Raw genomic sequence first — 16223 nt, 5'->3', positions numbered from 1 at the left:
GGATCCAAATCTCTTGAGCATATGTATATTGTGGGTGGGAGGGTATCATCAGAAAAGGGTTGAGAAGAGGCTTTTTGGTTTCCCTTAACGTTTTCAGTAAGAATGGGGTGCAGAAGCAAAAACCACCCGCTACACAGTAGAAGGTGTTGTTTTGTGCGAAACTGACCAAAGTTTGGAAACCAGTCATCAGTGGTGCTGGGAAATGAAGAGGCTTCTGGATTGGGTGGGGCACTTGCTGTGACTTCCAGGTGACCTGCTGGCTGGGGTCTGTGAGGCGGGCAGTAGGTTTGCAGTGTGACCTGGGCATAATCCCTGGCTCTGAGGCTGCTGGTCTGACTAGCTGACCTGGGCAGATGCAGTCCTATTGGGGCATCTCGCGATGTGGCCTGGGACACCTGCCATGCTGAGGGCGAGAGGAGGGATCCCCTAAGGGGGTGTCCCTGTGAAGAGTAGAAACGTCCTCCTGAAGGGGAGGAAGAGCCTCTGAGCAGCGGGCCGGATGCACAGGCAAGAGCAGCCTGAGCACGGAGATTTCGGGGACCTGGAAGTCATAAAGTGGCCCGAACAGCCTTGTTCCTGAGAAACTGGAGGGAAAAGATGCTGCAAATGCAGGCTAATTTCAGACCCTGTGGTGGGTCATGAGTGATAGGAAAGAACTGGTCAGGCAGGCACAAAAGAACCCTGTGGTTGTCCCAGTTGGGGCGTCACACCAGAGGGAGGAGCAGAGTTATAGACTTTGTCACTTTTTATCTGTGTGACTTTGAACAATAACACCCCACCTCTCTCTCTATATATCTTCATCTGTAAAGTGACAGAGTGACAACTCGTGTCATCAGAAGGCTTAGTTTAGCTCTGATCCTCATTGTCCAGTCCTGTCAGTGCTGCCCTGCAAGGTTCTGCAGTGGGTGCTCTTACCCTGAGATGGGAGGGCGTAGAAGGGCATTGTAGCACCCGAGGGCAGGAAGGGGTTGCTTTAAAAGCAGACATGTAGCCTCCTGCAGCTGCAGACCTACAGGCAGTTTGGTTTATGGTCGTGGAGAGGACTTTGGAGGTCTTAGCATCGTCTTAAGACTTGTTTTCCCTTGGGGACCTGATTTGCCTTTGCAGATTAATGTTGAAGATATGGGCTTCTGGCAAAGCTGTTTTCAGAGATGGGCATATATGTAACATATAGTATAAAATGAAAGGTTTTATTTAATATTTGGGACTTTGTAGCTGTAGGGAACAGCTCTGTTGGCCTGGTTTCCACGGAGGACACTAGCAGTCGTCAGAGCGTGCGGGAGGGCAGGCAGCCTGCAGTGCTGCTGCAGGGGTTCTCCCCAGCAGGACGCTCTGCTGAGTTGACTCTTCTCTGAGTTTGGTTGCCAGAGGAGCAGACAGCAAAGTAATGAGTTCTGGTGGGATTGTATAATGACAGGAAGAAAGAGGGAGCCGTAGTTCTTAGGGACTACTACACTCTTTTGGTTCCTGATCCAGTGTGTCCCATTACACAATTGATGAGTTGTGTCTATTCTGGGACTTGATTGAAATAAACGTGCAGCCTGAATATTAAGAGTTATGTTTTATTTGTCAGAAGGACTCGAGCCAGGATGACCGCCTCTCAGAACACTCTGAGGGACTTCTCGCAAGAGTAGGGGAGAAGCTAGGATTATATAGGAGCTTTACAACAAAGACCAGGTAGTCAGAACAATAAAACATTGCTTGTTATCTAAAGAAAGCCAGGTATCTCAAGTTCATGAATTTAATGCTTTTCAATATATGGGAGGAAGCCAACATTTGGGCTGACTGAATATATACTTTAGACAAGCACCTAGCTATCTAGGGCCAGTAATCTGTCCTTTCTTATTCTGAGTCTGCTCAGAGGGCACCGTTGTGAATGGCTGCAGGCCTGTCTTCACTGGGGGGTGGCGGCAGCCGCTGATGACTTGTTTTCAGCATTCTTTGTTTAGTGACATGGTTGCAATATTTTCATTCAATTTGTAGTGTTTTCATTCACAGAAAATTATGGTATTACCCTGATTATGGATAATCTGGAAGCTTGGAATGGAACCGAGATGGAATTACTGCAGGTAACTTCTACTTTAATAAGCCATGTGTAAACATGAACACGGAGGAAGCATACAAAAGGATTCGGTGGTGAATGGGAAGGGTTTCTGCACGTTACAGGAGAAGGCAAGGCAGAATTCTTCTTCTTTGTGGGCAGGTATGTGAGTCCAACTTTCCTTTCTGAAGTGCTTTCTGAGAACTGTTTATGGTAATGAACCAACATTGACAAACGGTGACACACATTGCATTTAAGAGCTGGCTGGCTTCAACTTGGGTATTGGACAGGTGGAATTCATAGGCAGTGGTCAGGTGGATGGGACAGAGATGGAGCCCAGGCCTGGGCCCATATTCAGGTTGAAATCGCCATTTACTCACCATAGCGCCTTGGACTTGAATGTAACCTCTCTTAAACTGATGGTGAGTCTGTGAAATGGGCATGATAATATTCGTTACTTCCTGGGCTTGTTGTAAGTTCTGAAGATTATTATAGCACACATGAAGCACTTAACACACTGACACTTAGCAGTGTACACTTTGTTCGACCACCACGCTTGGTGTGTGTCAGAGCCTTAAAGGCAGCATGTGTCTGTTTAGGATGCACTGGTAGCCCCTTGGCTACTTTGTGAATTTGGTGATTTCCTTTAATACTTGTAACTCTGTGTGCCATGGGCAGTTATTTTTATGGACAGATGAGGAATCTCAGGGTAAAAAAGACTGTGTAATTTGCCCAAAGTCAGACCATAATTTTGTGTGCAGGGGCCTCGGTTCAGCATGGGCTCCTGGGCCTTCTGCTCTCTCCGTTCAGCACCAGAGCCAGATGTGGGCTCGGCTGTTTCCCAGCCCAGAATATCCGGCAGGCCACAAGACACACCTGGTCCTGTGCTGCTTGAGCAAAATCTCCGGAGGAGAGGCAGTTACAAAAGGGATAAACATAAAAACAGACGACAGCAAATTGTGATCAGCTCTGAGAAGGAAAGGAACACGTCTGGCCGTGCAGAGCTGGGAGCTTTCCCATCGGGGCTGCTCTGGGGGCGCTCATCTCAGCTAAACAAGCTGTGCTGCTGCACCAAGGCAGGAAGGCAGGGCGCGTGTGGCCAGGTAGACAGGGCCTCGTTGATCGTACTCATTCCCTATTAAGTGGCAGGTGTCACAGGCACTTAACTAATAAACAGATGTTGGCCAGAATCATCACGCATTTTGCTTGGTAGTTTTATTGGCGCCAACTTTGAGAGGAGGTCATTGAAGCTGGGGAGTTTGCTGCATGCCCGTGATTACCATGGAAATACCCCCACTGGTCTTTCAACCTAGACTGGTGTGGCTGTCATGTCCCAGCCCTGTGAATGGCATCGTGCAGCTTCTCCCAAGTGGCCCAAATGACTGACATGGATATGCTTAATTCGTAGGAAATGGTATGTGGCAATAAGAGAAAAAGGTAGTAAGAAATTGGAAAACTAGAAAATAACCAATTCTTCCCCTGCTGGGGGACCGTACCCTGTGTCTCTCACCCCACTCACTGCCTGTCACCTCCTCCCTGCCGACTCCGTGTTCAGAAGCCACTCTGAGCCTTTGAAGAACATTTTGCCTCATGACACTGTTGACTAGGACCTGCGACCTCTCTGTCCCTGGTTTACTCTCTCTTCAAAGCCATTTAAATTTCTTGCAGGCTCCTCCACTCAAATGTAAGAATAGCCCCTTTAAACTTCTTGATGCAGCTCCTTAATGAAGATCTTGGGAAGGAAACCTAGCCAAAACCTGGGAGGTATTCACAGAGTGAATGTAACCTGAGCATTTTTTGACGTTCAGAATCAGAGCGGTGGGAGACACAGGAAGGCCTTTTTAAGTTAGCAAGTGGAAAGAGAAAGGACTCAGGATGTTTGAGACTGAAACATCTCGGTCCCAGCCAGCAAGGCACCTGCGTTCAGGATGGTGTGTGGGGAGTGCAGAGTTCTCAAAAAGAAAGAAGTGGTGGGATGGCAGGGAGGACATTTAGGTACTTAACTGGGGAAGGAAAAAGTTGGCTGAACAATTCATGGTTGAACAAGAGGATTGTGACATGATGTGCTTGTATTTTGGAGAGAAGGGTTTTGTGGAGCCAGGCCTAAGGAGAAATCTCTCTGACTGGGGAGTCAGCACAACAAAAAAACACACAGAACCAGGCAGACCCCATGGCCCCTGATGGGGGAGAGGCTGCCCACCAATTGGAGACCTGGAGGCTGCTTCTGTCCCTTAGCTGGGGCCTCAGACCTCACTTCACATCCCAGTCCTGTTGATACAAGAAAAAATATGTGGGGCATGAGAAGGGCTGTGTCCCAGGCTTCCGTTGAGCCCCTGGGATGTGCCCCACCAGATTTTGTTCCTTGGCTTCATGCAGTAAAGAATTCAAGAACAAGCCAGTGTTGAGTAAAGGTAGATTTATTCAGAGAGATACATTGACAGGCATGAGAAACGTCACGAAGTATGGGGGTTTGATGCTCAGATTAAAAGTAGGCACACACTCCACAGAAATAGTGTGGGCCTTCTCCGAAGAGGTAGAGAGAGGGGTTCCTGGGATGTGGCTCTGTGTTGCTCCTTTTCTTGGGCTTCGTGGTTTCATATGCTAATAAGTAGAAGGACCAGCCTTAGGGCAAGGGGCTGGGATTCCAGGGAGTTGGCCATTTTCCACCCTTTGACCTTTTGTGGCTAGCCTTGTGACGGCCATGGTGCCTGGGGCCGTGTTATTCACCATGTTACTATTACAATGGGTGTATAATGAAGCTCAGGATCTACTAGAAGTTAAATCTCTTCATCCTGAGCCTCAAGACCTATTGGGGGTTGAATTCTCCACCATTTTGATGTTAATTGCTGTGGTCTTTCTTGAATGGCTTGCTCTGCCCCCTTCCATCCTGTCTCACTGTGATGACACAGAGAGAGCAAAGGCCGGGCCCTGCGTGTGTTCCTGTATTTAACAGCGGGAGATGTGGGGTGGGCTGAGGATGACTCTGAGTGGTGAGAAATATGTTTCAGATTTTCCCACATGAGACATGGGGACCTGCCAGCAGCCATTGCAGATTTATCTCACGGGCATTATCGCTTGTGTTGTTACGGAAACAACAGGCCAGCCAAGAAATAAGCAGCACTCAGAGGGTGGGAGTACTGAGATTTATTATGCCAGCGGGCTCAGAGGGGCTTCTGTTCCCAAGCCCTGAGCACATCCAAGACGTGCACATGAGGTTTTATAGGGTTAATTACAAGTATGGGGCTTTTAGCCAATAAGGCTCGAACAACAAAAAGCAAGGAATCAGTACACTGAAGCTTATCAATTTGGAACAGATCACGTTACTGACAATTGTTGACCTTGGATTTACGAGTTAGCTTGTTAGCCCAGTAAACTGACACTGAACTTCAGATTTACGAGTTAGCCCAGCAAAACTTAGATCAGTAAACCGACACTTATCACACTTAGATTTGTGACTTAGCTTGTTAGCCCAGCTGGGGTTTTTGTTCACAGTGTCACTCATCTTTTCTATTTTCCTTTTATTTTTAAAGTATTTAATCCAAATTTAATATCAGGATTTTTTTGGAAAGAAATTTCTCTTTTTCTTTTCTTTGGGGCTCTTTTGGGGGTAGGTAATTAGGTATATTTATCTGTTAGTGGAGGCCCTGGGGCTTGAACCCAGGACCCTGTTCACACTAAGCACACGCTCTACCACCTGCCCCATCATCTTTTTCTTTTTGCTTTAGCTGCCAAGAATCTTACAGCTGAATTTCTAGTCGGCCTTTAACACTTGCCCTGACTTCATGGAATCCATTTTTATGAGTTTACCTCCCCCTGGTTTCATTTAAGTATTGAATCTCCATTTTCTCTTCACTCTCAGTTTTGCCTTTTTGTTGTTATGGTTGTTAAGCTGTGTTTAAAAAATTGTTTAATTTCTCTTTTAGCAGGAGGCTGAAGTAAATAAATATGTAAACAAACATCACACTTAAATGCTTTTATATATTCTAAGCTGTTTAGTAGTTAATTAAAAACCAAATTGAATATTAAAGGGATAACATTTTTAAATTATTTTTTAATTTTTTATAAAGACATAGCTGATTTAAAATATATGTTTCAGGTGTACAATAGATGCTCCATTTATAGTTACTGTAAAACATTGTCTGTATTCCCTGTGTTGTAAGATACATCCCTCTAGAGTGTTTACATTACATGTTGCAGTTTGTATAAGAAAGTTGGGTAACGCAGAGTCTGGAACGTGGCTGTGTATGACTCAGGTTCACGCTCACCCTGCCTGTCAGAGCTCAGGCCTTCACTCCTTTCTGCAGGGGAGCGAGTGGAGGCAGCTCTCATCAGCGCTGGCACCACACTCTGAGTGGCAGTGACAGCAGTGACTGTGTGTGGACGTGAAAATTGTTGTTCCAAGAGTTTTACATGCTTTTCTGCATTTAATAATTAAAGCCCTCCTGTGAGGAAGGGTTTTAAGTTTTTAATGAATAATACATTTTATTTTGATATTGATAGACTTCAAAACTCCGGAAAATTTACAGGAGTAGTACAATAAATGCTTAGATACAGTTCACCTTAAAGGGCACTATTTGCCCTTTTGTGACGGGCTTATTTTAGCATAAATTTTCAAAGTTCATTCATATTGTAGCCTGAATCAGTACATTATTCTTTTTGTTTGATAATATCCTTTTCCTTTTTTTTCGTTTTTGGTCTATTTAAAAATATTTTCATTGAAGTCTAGTCAGTTTATAGTGTTGCATCAGTTTCTTGTGTACAGCACAAAACTTCAGTTAAATAGGAACATACCTGCATTCATTTTCATATTCTTTTTAAACATAAGTTACTATAAGTTATTAAATATATTCTCCTGTGCTATACAGTATATACTTGCTGTTTATTGTATACATACTCAGCATCTGCAAATCTTGAACTCCCAATTTATTCATTCCACACCCTCTCCCCTCTGGTAACCATAGTTTGGTTTCTATGTCTCTGTGTCTGTTTCTGTTCTGTAGATAAGTTTATCTTTTTGTTCCTTTGTTTTTGTTTGTTTTTTTGTTTTAGATTCCACATGTGAGCGATCTCATATGGTATTTTTCTTTCTCTTTCTGGCTTATTTCACTTAGAATGTCATTCTCCTGGTCCATTCATATTGCTGCAAATGGCATTATTTTATTATTATTTTATTGCTGAATAGTAGTCTATTGGACATATATACTACAACCTCTTTATCCAGTCGTCTGTCAGTGGACATTTAGGTTGTTTCCATGTCTTGATATTGTAAATAATGCTGCTGTGAACATTGGGGTGAAAGTGTCTTTTTGAATTACGTTTCCTTTCGGATATATGCCCTGGAGTGGGATTGCTGTGTCATCTGGGCCCCCAAGGTTTTGTCTTTTGAGGAACCTCTATACAGTTTTCCACAATGGCTCCACCAAACTGCATTCCCACCACAGTGTAGGAGTGTTCCCAATTCTCCACAGCCTCTCCAGCATTTAGTGTCTATGAACTTCTGAATGATGGCTATTCTGACTGGTGAAAGGTGATACTTGTTTGCAGTTTTGATTTGCATTTCTCTGATAATGATATTGAGCATTTTTTCATGTGCCTATTGGCCATTTGTATGTCTTCATTGGAGAAATGTTTCTTTAGGTCTTCTGCCCATTTTTGGATTGAATTGTTTGTTTTTCTTTTTTATCAAGTGTAAAAGCTGTTTACATATTCTGGGAATTAAGCCCTTGTCACTTTCATTTAATGCAACTATTTTCTCCCACTCCATAGGTTGTCTTTTTGCTTTAATTTTTGTTTTCTTTTCTGTGCAAAAGCTTGTAAGTTTAATTAGAACCCACTTGTATATTTTTGCTTGTATTTCTATTGCTATAGTAGACTGCTCTTGGAAAATATTGTTGAGATATATGTCAGATGTTTTGCCTATGTCTTCTTCTAAGAGGTTTATAGTGTCTTGTCTACAATTTTTAGTCTTTAAGCCATTTTGAATTCATTTTTTTGTATGTTGTGAGGGGGTAGTCTAACTTCATTGATTTACATGCAGCTGTGCAGTTTTCCCTGCACCATTTGCTGAAGAGGCTGTCTTTGCTCAATTGTATGTTCTCACCTCCTTTGTCAAAGATTCAATTACCAAAAGTTTGTGGGACTATTCTTGGTAATTTTGTTTATCCATTCATTGATGGATGTATATTTTTAGTGACTTTTAGCTACTCTGAATGATACTGCTATGAATATTGATGTGCAAGTTTTTGTGAGAATACATTTCCATTCTGTTGGCTGTACAGTTGGCCCACCATATCTGTAGTTTCCACTTCATGGATCCAGATGGCTGATTGCAAAGGGACTTGATCATCCTTGGATTATGGTATCCAGGGTGGGGGTTCCTGAAACCAACCCCCCGAGGACACTGAAGGATGACTCTACATGTAGGAGTGGAATTGCTCAGCCACATAACTCTAACCTTTTGAGGAAACATCGGGCTCTTCCAAAGAAGCTGCACCATTGCCCCTTTCCAACGGCTGCATATTGAGGGTATCCATTTCTCTGCCTCCTGATTGACACTTGTTATTGTCCATGTTTTGATTATAACCATCCTAGTGAGTTTAAAATGAGATCTCATTTTGATTTTGATTTCGCTAGTGATGCTGACCATCTTTTCAGATGCTTATTGGCCAATTGTGTATCTATTTAAATCCTTGGCAAATTAAAAAATTGGGTCGATTTTCTTTGTATTGTTCAGTTGTAAGCATTTGTTTTATATCCTGGATACTAGTCTCTTATTAGATATATGCTTTGCAAGATTTTTCTCCTATTCTGCAGATTGTCATTTCACTTTAATTTTTTTAAACATTAAAACAATTTCTTTATAGGGGAGGTAATTAGATTTATTCATTTTGTTTTTCTTCCTTAGCACGCACTCTATCATTTGAGCTACCCCTTTCCCCTTTCATTTCACACTCTTGATGTTGTCCTTTGTAACAAATGATTTTAATTTGATGAAGTCCATTTTATCTATTTTGTTTTATCACTTGTGCTCTTGGTATTGTATCTAGGAAGCCATAGCCTATCCTATGACCACAAAGATTCATACTATGTCTTCTTTAAGAAAGTTCATATATTTAGTTTTTACGTTTCTGTCTGTGATCCATTTTGAATTAATATTTGTTATATAAAATACGGGGTCCAGATTCCAGATTCATTCTTTTGCCTTCAGATACCCAGGTGTCTCTGCTCCATTTGTTGGATAGACTATACTTTCAATGGAGTGTTGTTGGCACATTTCTGGAAAACTGACTGTAAATGTAAGTTTCCCCCCAGGATTTTTTATTGTGTCTCATAGATTTCTGCATCCAAACTTATGACAGAAGCATAATGACTTGAGTGCTATAGATTTGCTGTAACCTTTGAGTGAGTCCTCCAAATTTGCTCTTCTTTTTCAAGATTGTTTTGGCTGACCTGGGTCCCTTGCTTTCAATATGAATTTTGGGATCAGTTTTTCAATTTTTGCAAAGAAGTCAGCTGGAATTTTGATAGGGATTCCATTAAATATGTAGATTACTTTGGGAAGTCTTAACATTTTTAACAATATTTTCTACCATTGCATGATCATGGGATGCCTTCCATATATGAAGTTATTTTAAAATTTTTTTGGTGATACTTCAAAATATTCAATGTACAAATCTTGTAAACTTTTGTTAAATGTATCTCTCATTTTATTTTTTATGCAGTTGTAAATGGAACGGCTTAGCTTCATAAGGGTGGGACTATATATATCAATTTATTTATTTCTAGGATTCCTACATAGCAAATACACTAGGTTTATATTTGCTACATTGATCTATCCACAATTCTTCCCACCCCCATGTCATAAGAAACCAAGACCCAGCTTAAGCCATCTGAACACCTATGTGGAAGTGAGAAATGAGACTTTGGGTGGGGTTTGTGTAGATGATACTGAGATCTTATTCAGGATGGCTTCATCTTAATTTCTTTTAAACAATCCTTTCAGAGTACATAGTCAGATACATTAGGAAAATGCGTGTTTTGATGTGCAGGGGAGCTAAGACTATAATTTTCAAGTAATTTCTAGTGAGAGTGTTGTACTTGAAACATAATTTGCATCAATCTTTGAAGATTTATGTTTCAGGAGCTTTGAGTAAATAATACCTGTCTTTATTCAATAACTTACAACTAAATGCTCAAGCAACATGTAAGAGTTTTGAGCAAACTGCTCCCGCCCCGTAGTGCTGGTTGGTTGCAGCTGTAACTGGAGTCAGCGCTTACCTCGCCCAGTACACTTGTGCTGATCTGCTCAAAACAGTTCGTCCAACAGTTTGTCGGTAGTCTTTTAGACAAAGCCATAAGCATTGATTTAAGGTTGCTGGAATGTAATCTATTCTTATTAATATTAAGTAAGCACATATTGAGTACTTACTGTATGTTGGGAATTGTCCCCTCAGCCTCACATGAATATTACTTCTAATAAAACCTCTCATATTTCCCTGTTATTTGCACTTTACAGATAAGGAGACTGAGGGATTAGGTCTTCTCTCTTTTGGGGGGAGCTCATTATCAATGATGGGAAGTTGTAAGGAAAAAGATATTGATTCATCCAGAGAAAATATTTTTCTGAGATTCAGTATTGAAGAAGGTAACCACTGAAGAGGGTGATCATTGTTTGAGTGAGACGAGCCCCGGGTTGTACGGAGTCAGCATCCCTGTCCTGGACGCTGCACGTGTAGAGCTGCGTGGTGGGTGAGGCGGCGCGGCCGCGCAGGGAAAGCGGATGCCGGGCCGTTGGGCTGTGCTCAGGCCCGGTGGGGCTTTCTCCTAAGAGCAGTGGACCGTCATTGACAGATTTTAAGTAGGCTAGTGCGATGCTCTCGTAGATCACTTTTGTCTTGTAGAATGCTTAGAAACATTTAGAAGGCTCGGCAGGAGGTGATGTGATGAGTCAGAGTAGGGTGGCTGCGAGGTGTAGCAGTGTTCAATTTTCAAGTGATTTTCAGTCCCAGGTTTGTGGCTCAGTAGCCGTGTCACTTTGGATGACACACCCAAGGAAGTGAAACAATTTATCTAATCAATAGAAGCAGTGATGTACCGAACTCCCAGGACTGCTGTGTAGATCCAGTGAGATAACGTGTGCACAGTGTGCAGCATGGTCCCCAGCACAGAGTCAGTGCTGAGGGAGTGCCAGTGAGTACCTGGTAGGACAGGTGTGGGTGGTGGATCTCGTTGACTGAGGAAATTTGCCCCTGAAGGAGGGGTCTTGTCACATCTGTGAGTGATTGGCCTGAGCTGGGAGAGGCAGGGAGACCTTGCCCCCGACCAAGGGCCCTGGGCAGGATGGCTATGGGAGGAACACCGTGAAGTTAGCTCTTTGCAGGTGGAGTTGGAGGTGCCCTTGAGACATCTAAGTGCAGTGTCACAATCACAGAAGTGGTCTGATCCCGGGCTGTGCATTTTCCTGCTGAGATATTGATCTCTGAACACGAAGACATACTTTACAGGACAAGTGAATAGTAGTATCATCTCTCATCAAAGCTCACATCTCTTTATTCATCACTCACTTTGCTAATTGGGTACTTACAGAACACACTTCACTGTCCTCCCCTGGGCTCAGGCTCCACAGAAAAGAGCTGGTGAGTCTCCCTCTTTTCCAGAAGAAGACACACTTAGCTGGTAGACTTCTATACCTCGCCAGACTTAGAATTTTAGGTTGTTGATTTAATTCTATTTTCTGTTGGTCATCTCCTGACAGGAGAGACGTTTTACCTCATGGTCAGGTTTCAATTAGCTGTTACTGAGAATTGCTGGTCTGATCCATAGTGTATTTATTCTATTAACTTTGTAGAGTACTTATCATTTTTCTGTCTTTGCTCTTTAATTTTGTTTGCCCCTTCAATTTTCTATCTTATTTGGGACCTTATTTTATTTTTTAATTAAAAAATGTCTATTAGCAGTTAACAAAACAAAAGCAAAGAAAAAATGCACATGATAGCTAAATTTAGAAAATATCTTGTGTGTTTTCTGTCTCAGCAATGGAGGGTTCTAGAAACTCGTGAAAAGCTTCATTACATAAGTTCCTTTAAATTCTGATTAAGAAATAAAACCTTCCTTCCTCATCTTTCAAGCTGCACAGCTAATTGTCAAGAAAGTGAGGGGAAATTCTCAGAAGCCAAGACAAACCAGAAAGCAGGGATTCTGGGAGATACGTGAGCCTTAGAAGCCCTGGGGTGCCGGTTGGCTCCTGAACTGAGTTTCAGTTGCCCTGGCAGGAGGGCAGGAGGTGAGCCTGTGGCCTCTCACACTGGGAGTTGGATGGCTGTTCTTATATAAGGCCAAACACATCCTGAGAATCCTGCTTTATAAAAGGTTGAATTAGAAAGAAAAGAATAAAAGCATTCCTCAAGGCAAGGAAGTAAGGAAAGTAAAATTTTTTGGAAGCGGGAAAAATAACATATCCAAAGTAAGGATTTAGTTTAAAGCTGTTCTGGCATGAGAGTGACCACAAACCCATGGCAGAAAATCACAGCTCCTCCCGGAAAGAGAAGGTGTGTTTTGAATGAATCAGTGGACAGCCATTCTGAAAAAGGCCTCCAGAGTCTTCTGGATCAAGATACTGGACTCAAACACCTCCCTTCCATGGTCTCATTTAAATAACCAGAAAGGTTTTAAAGGAAAGAAGCCATAATCATAGTTCTATTTATTGACATTACTTTATGCTAGGAATTCAAAGGTGACTATGGAGTTGTCTCCTCTTTTATGGACCTTACTTTCTATTTGACATAGTTGGGGAACTTGGTGGAGGGTGGTGTTAGTATGTTGCAATTAACCAGGAGAGGAGTTTAAGAAAGCAGTGAAGGGTTGGTGACATTTTTCGCTGAGGACAGTCCTGTTCAGTTGGCTTGTAATTACAGGCTCGTTGAGTTGTCACTGGAGGGAATTAATCTTAAGGAATTTGGACTTAGCTCAGGCCTCTTCAGAATGGACAAGTGAACCTGGAGAAAGACAGTCAAATCTGTGCAGACATTGAAGTTCACTTCAACATGTGGTATCCATGAGCCAAAGATAGGACTAGTAGGCAGCACTTCTTGAGGACAGAGGAGTGGTTTTTAAGGTTCTTCAAGAATGAATCCCAAGGTACCGGGATGGCCAGTTGTCAAACTGTGACTTTGCTCTTTGGACGGTGTATCCACCAAGGGTATTGGCCGTTTATAAGTTTCCATTTCTCCTTAATACATGTCAGGTTATGAGGACGTGGGCATAAACGTTTCACACCTTGTCAAGGTGACTTTGGGTACCTGCCTAGAATCATGGGCACAGTTGCGGCTGCGTCATACATCTTGCCGCACATCCCGCTCCCCGGCTCCGTGAACACGGCAGAGTGGTTCCTTATTGAGCTGTCCATCTCCTCTGTGACATCGTAACCAAACAAAAGATTGGAGAGTATTAGCTTGGCTTTTTTCTTTTCTAACATTCCCTTCAAATTATGATGACTGATAGTGGACCCAGTTACGTTTGCAGATGATTTACAAGTAGGGCTGTCAGTACAAACCTTGTAATCCCCGCTGTGTGATCTAGAGAAGAAAGTTACACTCTTTCCAAATTGTTTTGATGCACTTATGTGGGAAAATGATGTATGTTTGAATATGTATTTCCTCTCTTACTCATCATGGCTAGAGATGAATATTTGTAGACATGGAATGAGTACTCTGTATTTGAACTGTATGGTCCCCTAAATTCTCCCCAGCTTTTTAAAGTCATCACTGGAGTGCTACCTCCAGAGTGCCGCAAAGCATCCAACACTGCCTGCTCTTCGGACACTGTAAGTTTCCAAGTTGGAGAAGGCTGCTGGCTGGTGAGGCAATCTCTCGCACATCTCTGGTTGGGTGATGTGAGCTGAGAACACAAGAATTGGCAGACAGTAACTAACCACGATCACGTCCATTTCTGGAACACTCATGGAGGATTTTACACCTATGCTAGTGGAATACGTTATTTCATTTAGTTTTCCCAAAAATCATAATTAGATTTTATCACCTGTATTAAAAAGGAAACTGTCAAAGCGAGTGACGTGCAGACTTTGGACTGGAACACGGGTCTTTCTGATCCCTGTCTCTGTTCCCTCCCCGGCCTATCCTTGCAAATGACCAGGAGACTCTTCCTCTGTCTTGAGTTTCCCTCTGATGTTACCGCTCTCTTTGTTTCTAAGAGAGGAAAACAAGTCTAAACTTACTTTCCAGTTGGAAATGGAATGGAGAGTTAACGTTGGAAGCCGGGAGAATCTGTCCTGTGATGAAGTGGTCTCCGAGCCACTTCCACTGGGATGTCACATCACTGTCTGGGCCCCTTGCTCAGCCTGTGCACAGGTGACAGCGCAGTTGTGCCGAGCAGTCCTCCCGGACAGGGCAGTGGGTTGGAAATGAGTTTGGGGATTTGGTTTCATTACACAAGTTCCTGAGGGCCTTGACCTGGCACTTCGAGTGGGAGCATTCCCTGTCCCACAGACTGTGCTCTGGGCCCGTGCAGACCTGACGTGGCCTCAGCCTGAGTCTCAGGGCCCGTGGTGATGAGGAGCATTTTAGCCCAGGGTCTGCCGGAGGCTCTGAGACTACTGGGCTGTGGGACTTTGTCCAGGATGATAATAATTCCTCCCCGAGTTTCAGATTTCCTTGCCTGTGAGCCGGGGTAGTAGTTGTTTCTGAGATGATTGTAATGATTCAGTAATGGGCGCAGCGTGTGCTGACAGGTAGCTGGGTGCTTTAGGAGCAGAAGTCGCAATCACTCTGTCAGCCTCTCCCTGTGCGCTCTGTGCTTTGAGAAGTTGTGTGTTTGGTGAAAGTCCCGCCCAGACCCTAGGGTCTAGATGAACTGTTGTTCCTTTACTTTCCCTTCCTTTTCCTGTTTCCCTTCTCTGTGTCCCATGTTTAGGTAGCAGATTCCTCTATTTCAGGGAATACGGGCTTTTCTAGTAAAGGGACAGGTGGAATGCGGAGAGGTGGGGCCCAGAGGGGGTCTGGAGTGTCTGCACAGTGCTGCTTCCCTGCGTTTCTGCATCCGGTCCCATCAGTGCACTAAGTCAGCCTTCCTCTTCCTTCCTGTGTCATCGGGTCTCTGTTTTAAGGGAAAACCATTTTTATGGGTCTTTTTTCACTTACGTGTTTCATTCAGATGCTTGTTGCTTTTCTCCCTGTGCTTCAGCGTTCCGAGGAGAAAATTCAGCCGTGCAGCATCCTCTCCGAGCTCTACGAGTTGATCGGCTTCCACTGCAAGTCCACCTTCTTCAAGCGGGTGGCCCCCGTGCGGCACGCGGCCCCCGGCATCCCGGAGCCTGGCGGGAAGGCCTGCTCCCGACTCCTCCTGCAGACGCTTCCTGGCTACAGTCTGTCACTGGACTTGCAGGACTTCAGCAAATGTGTTGGAACTAAAACATTGCTTCAGCCCCATTAACCATGCCTGGTTTGGGCCCTGCTGTCCTGCCTCATCAGGGTGAATCTTGATTCATTTAGAACAGGGCTCAGCAGACTTTTCCTTTCAAGGGCTTGGGGGTAAATATTTCAGGGTCTGAAAACCTCCTGATCTCTGGTGCAGCTGCTCAGCTCTACTGTTTAGATGCCAGAACAGCCAGATAGTCCACACACCCATAGAGCTTTATTAACAGCAGTGGCTGGGGCTGGATTGGGTGTATGAACTGCAGTTTGCCCCCACAGCCTCCTCAATATTGACACCTGCACCAGAGTGTACATTTGTGACAATGGGTGAACCTACACTGACATGTCATCATCACCCATAGCCCATAGTTGACACTAGGATTTACACATTGTGTTGTGCACTCTGTGGGTTTGGACAGATGTACAATGACATGTATCCACCATCACAGCATCATACAGAGTCGTGTGTCTTAGTGACCTTAAAATGCTCCGTGCTGCACCTCATTCATTGCTCTTTCCCCTCTAGCCTCTGGCAGCCACTGATCTTTCAGTCTCTGTGTTTTTCCCTTTCCCAGAACACCATACAGTTGGAATCAGACAGTTGCTGAAACTTCCCAGATTGGCTTCTTTCACTTGGTAATATGCATTTAAGGTTCCTCCATGTCTTTTCATTCCTTGATAACTCATTTCATTTTAGCACCAAATAATAGTCCATTTTCTGGCGGGACCACAGTTTATTTATCCATTCACCTACT

General features: G+C 43.6%; 1 protein-coding gene across 1 annotated transcript; it reads left to right on the top strand.

The window, feature by feature from the left end:
• The first annotated feature begins 1747 nt into the window (after positions 1–1747).
• On the top strand, positions 1748–15760 carry LOC140693526 (trafficking protein particle complex subunit 9-like). The gene is made up of 2 exons (XM_072957346.1): positions 1748–2069; positions 15239–15760. Exons 1-2 carry the CDS (start codon positions 2022–2024, stop codon positions 15485–15487), a joined length of 297 nt encoding a protein of 98 aa, XP_072813447.1. The 5' UTR covers positions 1748–2021; the 3' UTR covers positions 15488–15760.
• Positions 15761–16223: the final 463 nt, after the last annotated feature.

This window comes from Vicugna pacos, unplaced genomic scaffold, assembly GCF_048564905.1.
Source record: "Vicugna pacos unplaced genomic scaffold, VicPac4 scaffold_19, whole genome shotgun sequence".
Lineage (NCBI taxonomy): Eukaryota > Metazoa > Chordata > Mammalia > Artiodactyla > Camelidae > Vicugna > Vicugna pacos.
This window is presented reverse-complemented; position numbering and strand designations above follow the sequence as displayed.